The sequence below is a fragment of the Dromiciops gliroides genome, chromosome 1 (assembly GCF_019393635.1).
Source record: "Dromiciops gliroides isolate mDroGli1 chromosome 1, mDroGli1.pri, whole genome shotgun sequence".
Taxonomy (NCBI): Eukaryota; Metazoa; Chordata; class Mammalia; order Microbiotheria; family Microbiotheriidae; genus Dromiciops; species Dromiciops gliroides.
In genome coordinates, this window is record NC_057861.1 from 747,624,891 (window position 1) to 747,642,321 (window position 17,431).

The window sequence follows — 17,431 nt, forward strand, 5'->3', positions numbered from 1 at the left end:
GGAGAAGTGAATAAATCTACAAAGAAATAAAATGACAATAAGTGTCACAGATTATGACCAAAAAGGCAGCAAGGTGACACAGTGGATTGAGTGCCAGGCCTGGCGTTAAGAAGACCTGAGTTCAAATCCGGCCTCAGACACTTCCTAGCCATGTGACCCTTGGCTATTCACTTCACCCTGTTTGCCTCAATTTCCTCATCTGTAAAATGAGCCAGAGAAAGAAAATAGCAAACCCTCCAGTATCTTTGCCAAGAAAACTCCAAATGGGTTACACAGAGTTCGACACAACTGAAACTACTGAACAACAAAAAGACCCAAAACTACAAATAAAATATTCTTCTTTCTCTAGAACCGAATTTTGACCTAAAATTAAACACCCAAAAAGCCTCAGGGTAGTAAGAAAACCCATCTCAATGTCCAATTTTCCCTATTCCTCAAGAGAAAGCATAAGGGAATGCTGGGAAATGTACCTTTCAGTGCATCCACAACTGGTGAATGACTACATCGAAATAGGTCTCGATCAGCTGGAAGGGAGGTCTCTGGTAGAGAGCGCCAAAGACATGCTCCTGACCCTGTGCTCTCAACACTTCTAACGTCACATGAATGGAGGCCAAAGTGGCACACTATGAAAGCTGCAGAGGACACAATGCTGAGGAACAGCTAACATACATGAGAACGCTCAAGACCCAAACAGGAGACGATGGGCAGTTCTCGATCATTTTGTGTGTCACAGACTCCTGTGGCAGTCTATTGGAGACCAGTGGACCCCTTCTCTGAGTAATTTTTTTTGATAGTGAAAATAAAATATATAGGATCACAAAGGAAAGCAATTATAAAGACATAAAATTTTATATATATATAATGTGAGTCAGCAATGCCACAAATAGATCTGCATCCAAAAGGGATCAAACAAAAAGGAAAAGGAGCTGTGGGTGGTCATTCTCTTTGTGGCAGCACAGTTGCAAGCTATGGGACTTGCCCATCAACTGGGGGAGGAGGGGAGGGGCCTGAACAGGCTATGTATATGAACGGGTTGGAATACTACTGTGCTGTAGGAAATGACATGGGCGGCGGGTTTCCAGAAAAACTTAGGAAGACTTGTATGAACTCGTGCAACGGCAAGCAGGAAGATGCAGGAAAATCACTTAGGCATTAACAACAGTACTGCAAAGACCACCAACTCAGCAAACCTTGGGACCTCTGACCAACACGATGACCAATCATGATTCCAGAAAACTGGCGACGAAACATGCTGCCCACCTCCTGATAGAGAGGTGATGGACTCAAAGGACAGACCCAGACGTGGCTGTTTTTCCTGAATACAGTCAAGGTGGGGATTAGTTTTGCTTTACTATATATGTTTATAACAGGGTTTGTTTTCTTTGCTTCTCAAAGACGGACTGAAGGAAGGTGGAAGGGAGAGAATAGGGACCTGAAAAATTGATAAAATCAAATAAAAAAACCCCAACAACAACAAAAACCTTCAGATAAAAATGGGGGGAAATCCCTGACTAGAACAATGGGCCAAATCAAATCGAATTACATTTTAAAAGAACAAGTGTAAAGTCTTACACTGGTTCCAAAAAAAAAAATCAATTGCACAGTACAAGATCAGGAAGGTCTAGACCACAGTTCATGAAAAACAAAACAAAAACAAAAAATCTCAAGTCCCTAGTAGGCTAAAAGCTGCTGGCACAGTAAGAGTGCATGACCCTGGGCAAGTCACTTAACCTGGCTCCCTCAGCACCTACTTCCCAGGGTTGTCATGAGTCTCACATGAGATCACATTATAAGCATGCAGGGCAGTGCCTGGCACAAAGCAGTCGCTTAATAAAAATGCTCATTCCACCTCCCACCCCCCTGCCTAGGAATAAAAAATGAAGCATGGTACCAGCCAAGAGAATGAATGCGATCTTGGATCACAGCAAGAGACCTGGTGCCTAGACTGAAAGAAGGGAGAGCCGCACTCTGCCCTTCCCTAGCCAGACCAGCTCTGGAGAGCAGGGTTCCCCTGGCATTCACACAGGCTGCTCTCTCCCAGCAGGCCCACCCGCCAAGGCCTCTTCTTTTCTCCCCAGCTTCCTCCTCCCATTTTCCCAAGGGGCTGGCTCGCTGTCCTTCCTCTGCTTTCCTGGTTCCGTTCCCTATGGTCTGACTCTATCCCCACGCCAAGATTCTAAACTCCATGACAGCAGGGACGTCACAGTGCCTTTCACAGAGCAGATACTTGGGAAATGGGGGTTTTCTCACTTTCTCACTGCTCTGAATCTCCTCTTCTGTATGGAGTCTATGCTGGTATTCCTTCTGCAGCTGTTCCAGCTGTGTTTGTAGTTCAATAACTTTAGCAGTCATTTCTTCTTCTCGTGCCTTTGAGGGAAAAAATGAATTAACAAGATAAATCAAATATCATGTGACTGTTTAAGCATGTGGCAATCCTAGATTTAAAAAATGGTCAAGATAAAACCATTGCTCTGCTCGCTCGTAGCTGATAAGGCTGACCCCAAAAGCACTTGGCTCAGAATCACTGTTTATGAAGTCTGAGGACCACTTCCTACTTGACAAATAAGGAAACTGAGGTTCAGGATCAGAGGAATCTGACCTGTGTGTTCCTGCACCTGCCTCAGGGCTTGCCCCCATGAGTGATTCAAGGTCCTTAAGCGGCTGAAGCCAGGGAAGAAGCCAATCACAATTTTGGATCTGTCTTGTACCAAAGGCTCTATTTGAATAGTCAATGGAACAAAAGCATATTAGAAGGGGACCCTCTAACTTCCCCTTTGACTGGGAGGAAATAAACATGACAAGCTAAAAGAAACAAACAAAAACAGGGTTACATCAAGAATTTCTTCGTATCTTTTGGCTGTTCTTTTTAAATCTTCTTCTTTATCAGCAATTCTCTTATGCAGATGATTTGTTTCTGCTTGATGGCTTTCTAAGAGTTCTGCCTCCACTTCTTGGGCCTTGCCTGACAAACACAAGAGGAGAGTGCAGAGGAAAAGGCGTTAGACAGGGAGAGATCATGAGACCAGCTTCAGGAAAAAGTCCTTTTCAACTGAGCTTAATGAAATGAAATGACCAGCACCACACGAAAGGAACCGTTTTTGTATATCTACACCACTTGTGTATGAAATGATATATGTACACACACACCCCCAGGGCTGACAGCACAGCTCATCTGTAAAACATTACAAGCAAACACGCCGCTACGCTATGCGCCGCCTCACAAAAATCAGTCCATTCTCACATGTGAATGAATCCCCTTGGGCTTCCCTATTTCACTTTCCCCCTCCTTGTGACTCCCACCAAGGCCTGTCAGATGACTACTTTAAGGGGTGTCTCTTTCTGCACACTTCTTTTCCTTATTCTCCCAACTGTCAAGGCCACTGGGACCATGCTATATACCAGGACAGAAATAGTTTTGGGCCCTGATGGGGGGTGGCGGGGGGCAGGTCAGTGCTGGTTTATTTCAAACTCTCCGCTTGGTGACCTTAAATCATAAATTATCTCCGGCTATTCTTGTTTCTCTGCTAATGACTCTTTACTGTACTTACTGATGGTTTCTTTGATCGTTGCTTCTAATTCTTGTTCCTTCTGAGCCAGCTGTGTATTAAACTCCCTCATTAGTTGTTTTAACTTGGAGTTATGCTTCAGCTCATTGTCTTCCTGTTCCATTCTGTACAACAAAATTTTAAAATCAAATGTATTCATACAAAGAGAACAAAATCACTTAATTTATCATCATCTTATATGAAAGAGAAATATCATTCCCCCATTTGACACAGAACACTGCTTAAATTTCGACTTTGCAGCTATTCATACGACACTTTTAAAACTAGAGAGAAGCAACCTACGGCAATGGCCATAAGCACATCTAATTCTGCAAGGGGTGCTGAGGGCTGCACCAAGTCCCCTTAGTTGGATCCCCCGCGTCCAGGCCCTTCTCTCCAATCCCGCTGCATGCAGCAGCTTCTTACTACTACCTTACTACTATCACTACCACCTGGTCTTCTCTCCATTACCTCCAGAACAGCCAAAGGACCATTTGTCCAAAAACCAGCTTTCTCCTGCACCGAACTGGCTGGTTCCAATGACCTTTCAGAGGGCTGGCCACTTCCCTGTTCCCATCCTCTCCTGGGACCCTCCCTGCAACAAGGCTCTCTCTCCCTCCTCAGACGACCATCTGCCCTTCACTCTTGGTAGAAGCAGGGCCCCTGAGGACATTCATGCCGGGAAGGGGCTCAGCACAAACTTTTGGGGCACGAACAAAACTTACTTCATTTTCTTTTCCATTTCTTCTTCACATTCTTTCTTGGTTACTTCCAACTCTTGCTGATGCTCCTTCCTCAGAGTCCGCAAATCCCTCTGCAGGCGATTCACCTCCTTGCGCAGCCGCTGCCTGTCCCGCTGAGCCTCCTCTAGTTCCGACCTCAGGTCCTCCTGCTGGCTCTGTGTGCCTGGGAGAAACTGGGCTTCTGTGCTGCTTTCCACATTTTCCCCTACCCCTTCCACTGGCTTCTCTTTCTCCTCTGGCTGCTGCTGAGAAGCCTTGAAGTATCCGGGGTTGGACGTCAGCAGCTCTGCTCCAACTCCGGCACGGTGGGCATCCGACCCCTGTACCTCTCCTTCTAAAGTCTGGCCCATTTGGCCCTTGTCCTGGAGGATTTTCTGGACCACTCCGATGCCATTCTCTAAGTCTTGCTGCTGCCTGGCACTATCATTCTCCCCCACACCCTGCTCTCCAGCAACGAGAGAATAACACTTGTGGCTATTTTCCTCAGGTTCCTGTTGAAGACAACTGACCACTGTTTGCTCCTCCCGTTGCCTTTTCTTCCCCTGAAGTTCCGGTGTCTCAACCTGAGGCATCTTCTCACCGTCAATCTCCCCCTTTGCTGCCTGCACCGTGAGATCTGCAGCGGAGGCTGCCACAGCCTGTCCAGCTACAGACCCAAGCTGCTCACGAAGGTGCTGAACCTCACGTTCTTTCTCCTGCAACTGCCGGGTCATCTCCATCACCTGATTTTCTGCTTCTCTTTTGTGCTCCTCCTCCTTTTCTTCCATTTGGGACAGCAACTGCTTCTTGATGGTGGCAATCTTTTGTTCCGCCTTCTTCTTCAGTTCTGCCAACTTTGCAGCAGTTTCTGCATCCAGTCGCTCCTGCAGCGCCTTTAACTCATCCGCTTTGCTTTTGTCACCGGAAGCGATGGCGTGCTCCATCTCCCTCTGCTGGGCCTCCAGCTCAGATCTCATGGAGTCCACTTGCTTCTGGAGCTGCAGCACCTGTTCCTCCCCTCGCTCTTGGGCATGCTGGAGCTGCCCTTCATTTTCACAGCGTCTTGTAAGTTCTTCTGCTAAGCTCCTATTTTGTGTTGTTTTCTGGGTAACACACTCCTCTAACTCTGCAATTCTTGCTCTCTGCATGTTTAACTCTGCTAGCAAATCATGTTCGTGTTTCTCCTTTTTACTCTCCCTTTCTTCGAATTCACTCTTCCAACTTTGGAAACTTTCTTTTTCCCGATCAAGGTTCTCTTTTAATGAATTTATCTGCTCATCTTTTTCACTAGATTCCTTTGTTTTTAGCTCTAATTGCATCTGCAAGTCTTTAATAGCATTCTGATTCTGTGTAAACTTCGACTGTGCTTTCTTCTTCCACTCAGAGAATTTATTCATCCAGTGATCAGCCTGTTCAAGAGCAGATGCCTTTTCCTTGGTCAAGCTGTCAACTGCCAAGGATAAATCTTGGACTTGGTTGAGCAGGCCTCGTTGGGCCTCCCCGTGCTGCTTATTTATCAGAGACAGAGCCTCCTCCTTTTCTGTCAGGCTGACGCTGCTTTGGAGTTGAGCATCCAGCTCCTTCACATGCTCACGAAGGTCGCTGATTTCTGATTTCTTTTCCTGAAGCTCCTCTTTCATGAGGGTGACAACGTTGATGTTTTCAGCCAACTCCTTCTTCAACTGAGTGATACAAGATTCCTTCTCAGAGGCAGCCTGTTGCTGATGGCCTCCTTCTCTCTGCAATGCTTCTTTTTCTGTGACCAGGCCTTCGATGTCAGCTCTCATGCTCTTAATCTGATTCTCTTTTTCTTCCAACTGAAGAACTGAATGTTGTAAAGAATTATTTAAAACATTTTGTTGTTCTGTCACCTCCCTCAGCTTTGCTTCTAGGTCAGGGATTTTATGAGTCTGAATTGATAGCGCTTCTTTCACTTTAGCTGTCTGAAGCTGGCAATAAGAAACCCTAGAAAGCGCGGCGTCGATTTTACCGTTACTTTTCTCCATCAGTTCACTGGTTTTGGTTTGCAGTAAGGCCTCGGCTTCCTGGCAGTACGTGTGCAACTGTGCCACTAATTTTTCAGACAGTTTCTGAAAGTGCAAGTGGTCTGCCTCGACTTTCTTTTCATATCCTTCACATGAAGATCTCAAATCCTGGAGTTGTTCTTCAGTAGTTTTCAGCTTCTCAGTCACCTCCAAAAGCTTCTGCTTATCTTTTTCTTCCAGTATCTTCAACTCCTTAATCTGTTCATGAAGAGCGGCTCTCTCTCTCACAGACTGATCCAGGTCAGCCTCTAGCGCTTCGAGCCGGGCTTTCGCGTCAGTTCCGTTTTGGGTCAGCATCTCGATCTGAGCAGATTTCTGCCTCAGCTGCTCCTGTAACTCATGGACAAGCGCACCCTGCTTCGTGCCTTCTTCCTTCAAAAGGGCTGCTTCTTTGCTGGCCATTTCTTGGTCAGCCCTGATGGCCAGCACCTCCTGCCTGAGCTCGGCCACTTCTCGCTCCTTCTCCTGGAGCTCTCTCTCGTGTTTCTCCTGGAGCTCCTCGGCTTGCTGATTGACCTTCCTTTCCCAATCCAACACGATGCTGTTCAGCTCTCGCTGATGGGCTGCCGTGAGACTTTCCACTTGCTCCTTCTGGTTCTTCTTCAGTTCTGAAATCGCATCCTCCATTCCGGCAGAACTAGCCTGGGCCATCTCCAACATTTTTGCATTAAACTGTTTCTCCTTCTGGCTGAACTCTAAGTGTGTGTTTTCCAGTTCTTTTTTCAGCTTAACTTCCTGATCCGACAGTTTCTTCTTGAAAGTTTCTTGCACTTCCTTTGCTTTCTGCTTAATTTTTTCCATCTTGATTTCTTGATTCTTCAGTTTGTTTTCATATTCCTTTTCCAGAGTCTTCATGCTTTCTTCTTTGGCTGAGAGTCTTTGCCTGAAATGGTCCGCTTCCTGGTTCTGTAGTTCTTTCATGTGTAAAATTTCATTTTCCCTTTCAGCCAAGCTTTGCTTGATCTGTTCTCGTTCTATGCTGAAATCTTTAAGTTGAGACTCATATTGGTCAGTCAGAGAAAGTAGTTTTTGATCCATTTCTCTGCTGTGTTTCTCCTGTTGCAGCATCAACTCTTGCACCTGGGTTTTGTAAGAATCCAACTCTGCAGTGAGATGATTCTTTTGCACATCAGCTTCTGCTACCTGTTTTTCAAGGTGATCTTTCTCTGCTTCCATATCACTCCACTTCTGTTGCAATTCAGTCAGCTGCCTTTCATAGGCCTTTACCTGCTCATTTGAGTTATTTTGGTGTGACTGAAAAATGTCCATCTTATCTGATGCTTGCTTAAGCTCGGTTTCGGCTCTTTTAATGGATTCCTCTAATTTCTGCTGCTGGGCTTGCTGCTCTTCCAAATGTCGTTCCTTCTCCTTGAGCAGGAGTCCAAGTTGATTGATTTCGTCTTTCATTCCTTTCTCCATATTCTGGACAGACAGTTTTTGCTCTTCAACCATAATGTCAACTTGCTGCTGGTGCTGAATTCTCTGTTTATCCAGCTTCGCCTCGAGCTCCCGCTTTACTTGATCTGTCTCGTTCTTTAAGACAGAGAGCTCCTTTTCCAGATTCTGACGACCTTTTAACACATCAGACAGCTCCGCAGACAACGCTTCTAACTCTGTCTGCTTCACATCAAGCTTTTCGAGGGTCTTCTCATTCATCTCTTCTATGTGCCTACGGAACACAGTCTCTTTCTCTCTCAACACTGCCTCTTGTTCTTCTTCACATTTCTCCCGGAGCTTCTCCATGTCAGTCTGGTGGTGCTGCTTTAGGACTTCAAGTTTCTCTGTCCAAAGCCGTTCCTGCTGTCTCTGCAGACTTTCTAATTCTGCTTTATGGTTTTCAACCATGACTGTGATTTCCATATTGTGCTTGTTTCTCTCAGATGCCATTTGAAAGGACATCTCTTCTACCTGATTCTTGCTATCTTGAGAGCACTTTACCAGGGAGCTTTCCAACTCCAGGATTCTCTAGAAATAAGAGAATACATGTATTTTAATTGAGGCACACACTGACTAGCATGACTAATGTTGAAAGGATATTTACAAACTGCTTAGACAAAACAGAAAAAATGACAAAATATCAAATTAGACACTATAAAGAGTATGCTCTAAACTTCCCGCCCTTGCCAATTTTATAAAGAAACCATAAGGGGGCAGGCTAGGTGGCACAGTGGATAAAGCACCAGCCCTGGATTCAGGAGAACCTGAGTTCAAATCCAGCCTCAGGCCCTTGACACTTACTAGCTGTGTGACCCTGGGTAGGTCACTTAACCTCATTGCCCTGCCCCCCCCTCCAAAAAAAGGAAAGAAACCATAAAACAAAAAGGCAAAAAATTTCTACCATAAATTTAATTCATATTTCAGAATGTTAATCATAGATGGGAGAAAGCTATTACCAGAACTTTTCAAACAGAGGTTCTTTAAAAGGAATGTGTCTGACTTTTACCAACAAATAGAGTCATTTCTATGACAGCAAACACAGAAAGAAAATGTCATAGTGATGAGAAGTAATAAATCTGTGACAATTTTGCTTAAACAAAGACATATTTCAGACAGCGTCTACGGGCAGTCATAAATATATACACCGGACAGAAAAGACTACTAACTATTGATGAATTAGCCTTTTCATTCTTGCATCACCTTCTGAAAAGAGTGATATCAAATTCCCATCAAATGAAACATTATATCACCAATAAATTAGTGAAAAAAAGAATAGTTTCTACTTTAACAATGTATGGGGGCAGTTAGGTAGTGCAGTGGATAGAGCACTGGCCCTGGAATCAGGAGGACCTGAGTTCAAATCCAGCCTCAGGCCCTTGACACTTACTAGCTGTGTGACCCTGGGCAAGTCACTTTGCCCCAATTGCCTCACCAAAAAAAAACAAAAACAAAAACAATGTATGAATGGAAACATGGCATTAGAACCAAAACTTTTCAGAGTTAGGAGGAAGTATAGACCAGGCTTTAAACAACTATGGCTTGTGGAAATTTATTTTGATTTGGGGACCCTACCTTTAGGCTGAGATTAGAAAGCCTTAGGCCCTCAGGGTCTCTCCCCCTCCCCCTCCTCCTCAGCTTCAGCTGAGTGAAAAAGCCCCATGGGCTATACAAGACTCCAGGTCAGACAGCTGGGGGGAAAAAAAAAAAGCCCCCAGCTCCAACCTGAGTGGAGCTATCTGAAGGATCCCGGATGGCCTGTGCTGAGGCATAAGGCTCGAAAGCACCCCCCCCCCCAACCGCCCCCCCCCAGGTGCCGCTCTGGCTGGTGGATTAGCTTGGTCTGTGGGGGCGAAGGAAGCCCCGAGATTTGAGTGGAGAGAAGAAAAGGTATATATAGACCTGGGAGTGAGATAGGGGAAAGGAAGGAGACTAGAGGGAGACAGACTAGGAAAAGAAGACTCGAGGATGGACTAGAGGAGAGAGGCTGACTAGAGGGGAGCCCGACAAGGACGGAGGAGAGTTCGGTTTGGGAAAAGGAGAAACGGGGCTGACAAGGTTACAGGCCTTAATACAAACCAGGGAAAGTGTAAGGTGCCCTGAGGCCCTTACTGTATTCAAGAAGTTCCAAGCAGCAGGTGGGAAAGAGAGGCAGTGGAAAGAGACTGCAGGAAAGCAGTCAGGTTGTACTTTATTTCCCCGTATTCCTAATTTGAAATAGTATCTCATAAATAAACTCTGCTTGGATTATTTGGTTAAGAGACTTCTTAATCCTGTGTTTATCAATTTGGGAGTGGAGCAGTGTGGTGGAACTTTATAAACGGCCCACATTAAATTAAACGCAGTCAGATAGCCAAATAGTCATGAGTCCCCAGATTAGTCCTCCAGTCAGCTTCAGCCCCCAAAATTAGGCTAGTCATTTAAAAATATTTCACAGGCTCACAGGCCACGCAGCCTCTTTCCCTAGAGTCTGTGAAGTTGAAGATGATTTTTACATTTTTTAAATCAAAAACAGGCATTGGGCCAACCCCTATCATAGCCATTACTTAGACGTCCTCATTTTCATATAAGGAAACTGAGGCCCAAGAACACTAAAATGACTTGCCCAAAGGCATATCCCTAGTACTTAGTTTTTTTTTAACTTACAGTTCTATAGGTCTCTGCTTCTTGCTGTAGGTCCCGAAGCTTATTCTCACTTTCCAAGAGTAAAGCTTTTTTCTGCAATTCTAATTCTTCCAGAGCTAAAGATTCTTGCTGCTCTTTTTCTTGAGTAGTCTTCAGATACTCTGTTTGATTATTTTCCTGTGATTAAAAAAAAAAATGATCCAGCCATACTTCATTGTGGTCATGACAAATCACAAGTTACAATAGAAAATTAAAACCTCATTAACGTGGAAGCCAAGAAGTTGGCTGAGTTTATAAAAATTATGACGTACAGAATTATTTTGAAACAGCAACAATGACTTTAATTAAAGTAGCTAGAATTGGTCTGACCAAGTGGTAAAGAGCTTCAATAACACAAAACGTTTAAGCACCCAGGGTAGTAAGTGCTGTCTTTTCAATTAACACCCACACTGCTTATATGTCAATAGTCACCTCTACTATGCTTGAAAACACTTTTCTGAAATAGGCTGACACTCTCCTTGTTAACTGGAGTGGTAAGTACCTTTCATTTGCTTAGTAAGGCCCTTTTTCCATTAGGAATCAGAAACTTAAGCCACACACTGTCCCAATTATCACAGATTCCAAATTAGTGAAATCCAAATTAATGAGGGCTTAAAGCATAACAAAATATTACCAATTAAACAGGAGAGATAATGGCATATACAACGCATACTTTTAAAGAACCCAATAAGTGCTGACAGTGAAAACAAGAATGATGACCGCTGGTAATGCTGATAAACAATAAACAGAAAAATTAACTTCCTTTTCCTTCCTTGTTCTATTTTGCTGAAACAAGGAAATAGAGCCTTTCCAATCTGTTTTAGCTAATCTGTGTCTGGCAGAATCACTGCTAACGTGCGCGTCACAGTCCTAAAATCACAGCTTGTTCATAAATTCTCCCTGCTAGCATAGTTGCTGTCAAGTCACTTATATGGTTTCCAAAAACAAGTTGACGGAAACGTAAGCTCACTGATATATATGGATAAATACTCCCTGCAAACAGAGTCACAACATATTGATGCCTTCTCAGCCTGGACATCTCTTGGATCCTTTCTTCTGTAGATCACAGAGAATCCACCAAATACATTAGAACTTTCCTGTAACCTTAAACACCAAGGTGTCAATGAAACATGAGGCCATCCCTCTACCACCTGTCATTTACATGAAAGGCCAGCCTCCTTCACCTGTGATACCTCCTCTCTGAAGAATATCCCCAATGCCATTTCTTAAGCATTGGTCATCCCAGAGAGACACCAGATTTCACTCTCATCATCATCTTTCCAGTGTTTTCTGGGCCACCTGAAACTTTAAAACTCCTTAGGGACTGAGGTTTTCCAAGATGCACAACTGTAGATGGTTGCTGAGATAACGTTTATGTTAAAAAAAAGGGAAGACCACACCAGGGAGTACCCCTTGGGAAAAGATCCCTCTACTTTAACGATCCCCAAATTCATTCTGCCATGCTGCCTCTCAAAGGCTCTGTGGAGTTTTAGAAAAAGTGGCAGAGCTAGGAAATACTTCCTCTGACATTTACTAGCAGTGTGACTTCTGGCAGGTAACAAACTCCCAGGTCTCAGTTTCTTCATCTGTACAATAAATAAAGAGGTTGGACTAGAGAATACCCAAGGTCCCAGTGAACTCTCAATCTATGATCTATGACCCTTTTTTCACTGAAAGCAAAAACACACACCAACACTAGAAATACAAACGGGAAAATGGAAAGCCTCAAACGAGGGTTCACAAGTCCCATAGAAGAGAGGCAGGTTTACACAGAAGCTCTGAAAGATAGGAAGATTTTAGCAGGCTGCAAATTCAGTGAGCCAGTGGTGGGAAGTGGCCCCCAGAAAGCAAAGGCTACCTCAGCAGAGGACGGACTTAAAGGAATGAAGTGGGGGCAGTCTCGCTCTACTTGGCCTTGGTGTAACCACACCTAGAGTCAAGTGTCCATTTCCAGAGGCCACCAATCAAGGATGATACTGAGAAACTAGAGAATGTCTTAGGGAGAACACCTAGGGAAGGGCATATGGCCTTGAGAACACGCCATAGGAGCATCAATGGAAAGACATGGGAACGTTGAGCCTAAAGAAGAGAAGCCTACAAGGGGTCATGAGAACTGAATCCAGTGTTTGACAAGGAGGATTGATTTTTTTCTGCTCAGCCCAGGAAGGCAGGACTATGGTAAGTCACAGAAACACCAATTCAGGCAAAACTTCCTGACAAGATCTACAAGAAACGGAATGGACTGCCTCAGGAAGCGGTGGGCTCCCCTTCCCTGAAGGTCTTCAAATCGAAACTAGATAGCCCCAGTCAAGCGTGTCATGATGGGGGTTCTCCATTCAGATATGGAATGGCGTAGACAGTGTCTAAGGCCTCTTCCAACTCGCCAATTCCAGGAGTCTGTGACCGAAATGCTGGCTGCCCACAAGCAAAAGATGCCCCAAAATAAGAGCTCTTTGAAAGGTAGTCACCAAAAAGAACGATGCTAGTGTTTTACATTTATATAAGATGAAGAATCCCATTAACAAGTGCTATGCAATTCTTCTTCCCACCACGTTCCCTGCTGCCTTGCCCTGCACACGCCATCCAGAATAAAGACAGAGTTGTGTAACATCAAGAGAAGGGACACTGGGGACATTTGTTTTAACTGCCCTCAACTTCCTCCTTTCTCCATGGTCTATACATGTGTGGGGGGGGGGGGAGAAGGAACAGGCAGTAGGGATTTATCCTATACCATTCCATCACCTCCTTCATAGTCCCAAAGTATCCTTTCACTACTTGGCCCTGATCTTAGTTCTCGGGTGCCCTTAAAAAGGTTCCTGACTTTCTTTTCCACACACAAAAGATCAAGAGCCACCCACTGCTACTGTTTTAGAAAGGAGAACATTCAGACAGGCATTCACTTCCAGGGCATTCCCTCACTACTCAGCAGGATCCAACACCACCATTTCCTCCACCATCTCCACTTGACTACACTCCGTGGAAGCCCCTATCCAGCAATAAGGAGCTGTCTTGTCCTCAGAAAACTATATGGGAAAGAAGTCAAGACCAGGTTGGTGTAAGTACAAGGTCCCCCACCTTGACTACGAGCCAAGCTGGGAAGAAAAGCATGGCCTATATCCAACTAATAGGGAAATTGCTTTTCATTTACAAATCTCCTTTGACAAGTGTTAATTTTTGGTACTGCCATATCATATAAAAAATTATTCTATTCTATTCTGTTAAGATAACTGAACATTTTAATCTTATCTCTTGTGTTTATACTTTAGATTTAAATGTTTAAACCTATTATAAGCTCATGAAACATTTAAATGATTTCTGCAGAATTTCTTCTATACAGAATAGCATTTTTTCTAGAATTATTAAGAAATGGGGTATTCTACATAAATTAATTTTTCAAATAACTAAACTTTACCCTCTTAAGAACTAAGCCTTATTTTAACCATTTTAAAAATTAAAATTCTTCTAATGTATATCACATATTTCTTGGATTTATTAAACAATACATCAAAGATAATTTAACATTAAGTTAATTCAATCTTAATGAGGCATGAAGGGCTATGTATCTTTACATTATGACCCAAGACGGGTTGCTGATAGAAACTGAGATGTTGCTGAGTCTCTCTCAGGGTCTACTATCATTTAATGTACACTAGCATTTCTTTTCTTTTTGATTTTACTTTTATAGTGTTTTACTTTTTTCCCAATTACATGTTAAGAATTTTTAACATTCACTTTTTACAATTTTGAATTCCAAAATATCTCCCTCCCTCCCTCACGTACCCCCCTCCCTAAGACAGTAAGCAATTTGATGTAGGTTCTATATGTGCAATCTATAAAACATATTTCCATATTAGACACATTGAGAAAGAAGACACAGGCCAAAAGGACAAACAAAATACAGAGAGTGAAAACTCAATCTACACTGAGAGTCTATCAGCTCTTTCTCTGGAGGTGGACAGCATCTTTCATCCTGAGACCTTTGGAACTGTCTCAGATCACTGTCTTACTGTGAATAATAGATGCTATCGTTTCTAAGGAGTGAGAGTCCACTGGTGCTCTTCTGGTCATCTGCTCTCCATTCTAAGTTAAAAATCATAAAATTGCCAGGAAAAGCAAGTAACTTAACTTGGAAAATAATGGACTAATTTCCAGGCAACTGAAAATGAACAACCTCAGACCCAAGGGCAGAGCTCTGTGCGAGTTATTCCCAGAACTCACGAGCTCATCCATTTCCTCTCATTTCCAGTTGAGGATGAAAGAAGTCTTATCTCTGGAGAAGTGTGATCTCAAACTATTTTGCCAAAGCAACCCAAACCAAAAATTTGGATGCTATGATGTTATTTACAAAACCCAGTACAACAAATACTCACCAGAGCTGCTTTCAATTGCCTCTGGAATTCTTCTTCTCGAGCCTGAAGTTTCTCATTGAGCTCCTTCTCCTTGTTAGCAAGCTCCCCGGCATGCATCTTCTGTAGATGAGCAATTTTCTCTTCAGACGTTTTCTGAAAAATGAGTCAAACGGGCACAGGTAAAAGTCCCTGGAAAGCAACATTCATTGTGTTGAACTCCAACACTGATGAGAAACAGGCAAAAGGCAAATTCCATCCAATGACCCACCAAGTCACTGAACTGCATAAATAGACGTCCTTGCTGCTATAATCTGCTATGCAGTGCTTAGCACATACTCATAAAAAAGAAACCAAATTTTTATTACACATCAGTAAATTGTGTCATTTTTTTAATAGAGGTTATTAGCCATTTAAACATATTAACAATCGATAGCGAACCTCTTCTCAATTTCCCACTTCTTTGACATTTCTCACATGTAAACTCTCTCCAGCAGTGACACAGAAACCATCTGAGTCTTGTCTGCAGGGCATGACTGCCACAAAAGGGGGTGTCCCACATGGCACGTCTCAGTGTGAGCATAAGAAGGTGCCACTGGAAGAATTCCAAACATCTTCACAAGCACAAGACAGGAATGTCCCAGTTTAAAAAGAAGCTTGTCATGTGAAACACAGAACAGAGCGGGGTTGTGCACTGCAGCCTCCCAAAGCCATAGGACAACAACAATCTTGGGCCGCACTGAGTCACTAAGAAAGACAGTCCTCTGTCCTCTCTGCCAGTACTCAGATGACATCGGAAGAACAGTATGCAGCTCTGGACACTCCAGTTTAGGGAGGACACTGATGAGATGGAAAGTGCCCAAAGGAAGACAACCACAATGATGAAGTTTTTGTTCAAAGAAATTCAGGATGTTGAGACAGACAAAGCTCTGGGACACACACAGCAAGTCCACAAGTGTTTATTACATACTTGTTATGTGCCAGGGACTGAGCTCAGTGTCCAGAACACAGATACAAGCAAAAAGACAAGCACTGCCCTCAAAAATGGGGGAACACAACACAGAAAAGGAAGTCTCTCCCCACCCCCGGCCATCCTCTACTCAGCTGTCAAACTGATATTCCTGAAGGACAAGTCTGACTATGTCATTCGCCTGACACGCCCCATATTCTATCAGCTCCTATGAGTCACATATAAAATTCTGTCTTTTGAAGCCTTCCACAGCCTGGGCTTCTCCTACCCAATGAGTCTTCATAATCCTTATACCCCAATGGACTCTGATCCAGTGACCCCAGCATCATAGTGGACACTCAATTTCCCAACCTCATGCACTTGCTTTTTAAAAATACTTAATACTATTTTTTCAATAAGCAACAATCTACCTCCTTTCCATTCCATCTCCCCTTCTGTTGCCAATGATAGAATCCTTCTTTTGAACATGTATAAAACTACAGGCTTTCCTTTGCTCTGAGATTTCAGCCCTAGTTGCAGGCCAGACTAGAAGCTGGAACTGAGACGTTGCTCTGCTTCCCTGGGCTGTAGGCCAGACTGCAGCTTTCTGAACCTCCTCTTTCTTTGTACTCAGCCAAGGGTCTATGATTCCTCCTTAGCCTGCCCACTTTCAGTCTACCTTGGGTATATGACCCTGAGCAACATAGTAGCTGACCACATAACAGTCAGCCACTGAGGTGTCCAGGTTTGGTCCCAAGACTTTCTCTTACGCTGGACTTCAGCTGATGCACTGGAGGGCTCTGTGTAGCTGTTCCTGGCCGGACAGTGTGCTGAGCATCTATTAGTCTACCTATGCCTACCTGACCTGAAAAAATGATTCCCTAGAGCGTTTTTCCTTGGATTTCCTGATCATATTTCAGTCTAGCGCATTTTTTTTTTTAGATCTGTCTAGAGGACATTTGAACTTCTTCTGCCATCTTGTCTCTGCATAACTGTGTGCAAGGGGCAGCTGGGTGGTGCAGTGGATAAAGCACCGGCCCTGGATTCAGGAGGACCTGAGTTCAAATCTGGCCTCAGACACTTGACACTTACTAGTGGGCAAGTCACTTAACCACCACTGCTCCACCCCGAAAAAAATTAATTAAAAAACAAGCAAACAAAAAAACTGTGTGCACTTTCACTGGCTGTCTCCGGGCCTAGATTTCTCTCCCTGCCCATCTCTACCTCCTAGCTTCTCTGGATACTCTGAAGTGTCAGCTCAGGCTTCTTTGCAAGAAGTGTTTTTTCATTCCCCTTGATCCCAGCGCCTCCGGTCTCCTGATTGTCTCCAATTTAGCCTGTATATTTCATTTGTACATAGTTGCCTGTATGTGGTTCCCCAGAGCAGGAGCTACCTTAGCTAGTGCTAAGCCTGTCAAGTAGTAGGCACTCATTTGTTGACTTACGGTCATAAAGACAGAATGAGACATGCCAAATGATTAAAATTAATGGTTCATTGATGCCATGTAATACTGCCACGAAGAGCACCAAATTGTTTTCCTTGGGGGTGAGCTAGGTGGTGTTGCAGTGCATAGAGCACTGGGCTTAGAATCAGGAAGATTCCTCTCCTGAGTTCAAATCCAGCCTCAGAGACTTCCTAGCTGTGTGACCCTGGACAAGTCACTTCACCTTGTTTGCTTCAGTTTCCTTACCTGTAGAATGAGCTGGAGAAGGAAATGGGAAATCA

General features: G+C 43.9%; 1 protein-coding gene across 9 annotated transcripts in view; it reads right to left on the minus strand.

Moving 5' to 3' along the window:
• The window catches only part of GOLGA4 (golgin A4), a 107,871-nt gene that overhangs the window by 25,129 nt on the left and 65,311 nt on the right, over positions 1-17,431 (minus strand). For all 9 annotated transcript variants that reach the window (XR_006354099.1, XR_006354098.1, XR_006354096.1 and 6 more), the window contains 7 exons: positions 14,781-14,912; positions 10,393-10,548; positions 5,797-8,277; positions 4,271-5,763; positions 3,549-3,670; positions 2,832-2,962; positions 2,251-2,367 (listed from right to left, as the gene is read on the minus strand). Coding sequence is in view for 5 of the 9 variants with exons in the window: in XM_043976347.1 (XP_043832282.1) it covers positions 2,251-2,367; positions 2,832-2,962; positions 3,549-3,670; positions 4,271-5,763; positions 5,797-8,277; positions 10,393-10,548; positions 14,781-14,912 (4,632 nt within the window). In the remaining 4 variants the exon portion in view is untranslated. The remainder of the gene's footprint in view (positions 1-2,250; positions 2,368-2,831; positions 2,963-3,548; positions 3,671-4,270; positions 5,764-5,796; positions 8,278-10,392; positions 10,549-14,780; positions 14,913-17,431) is intronic.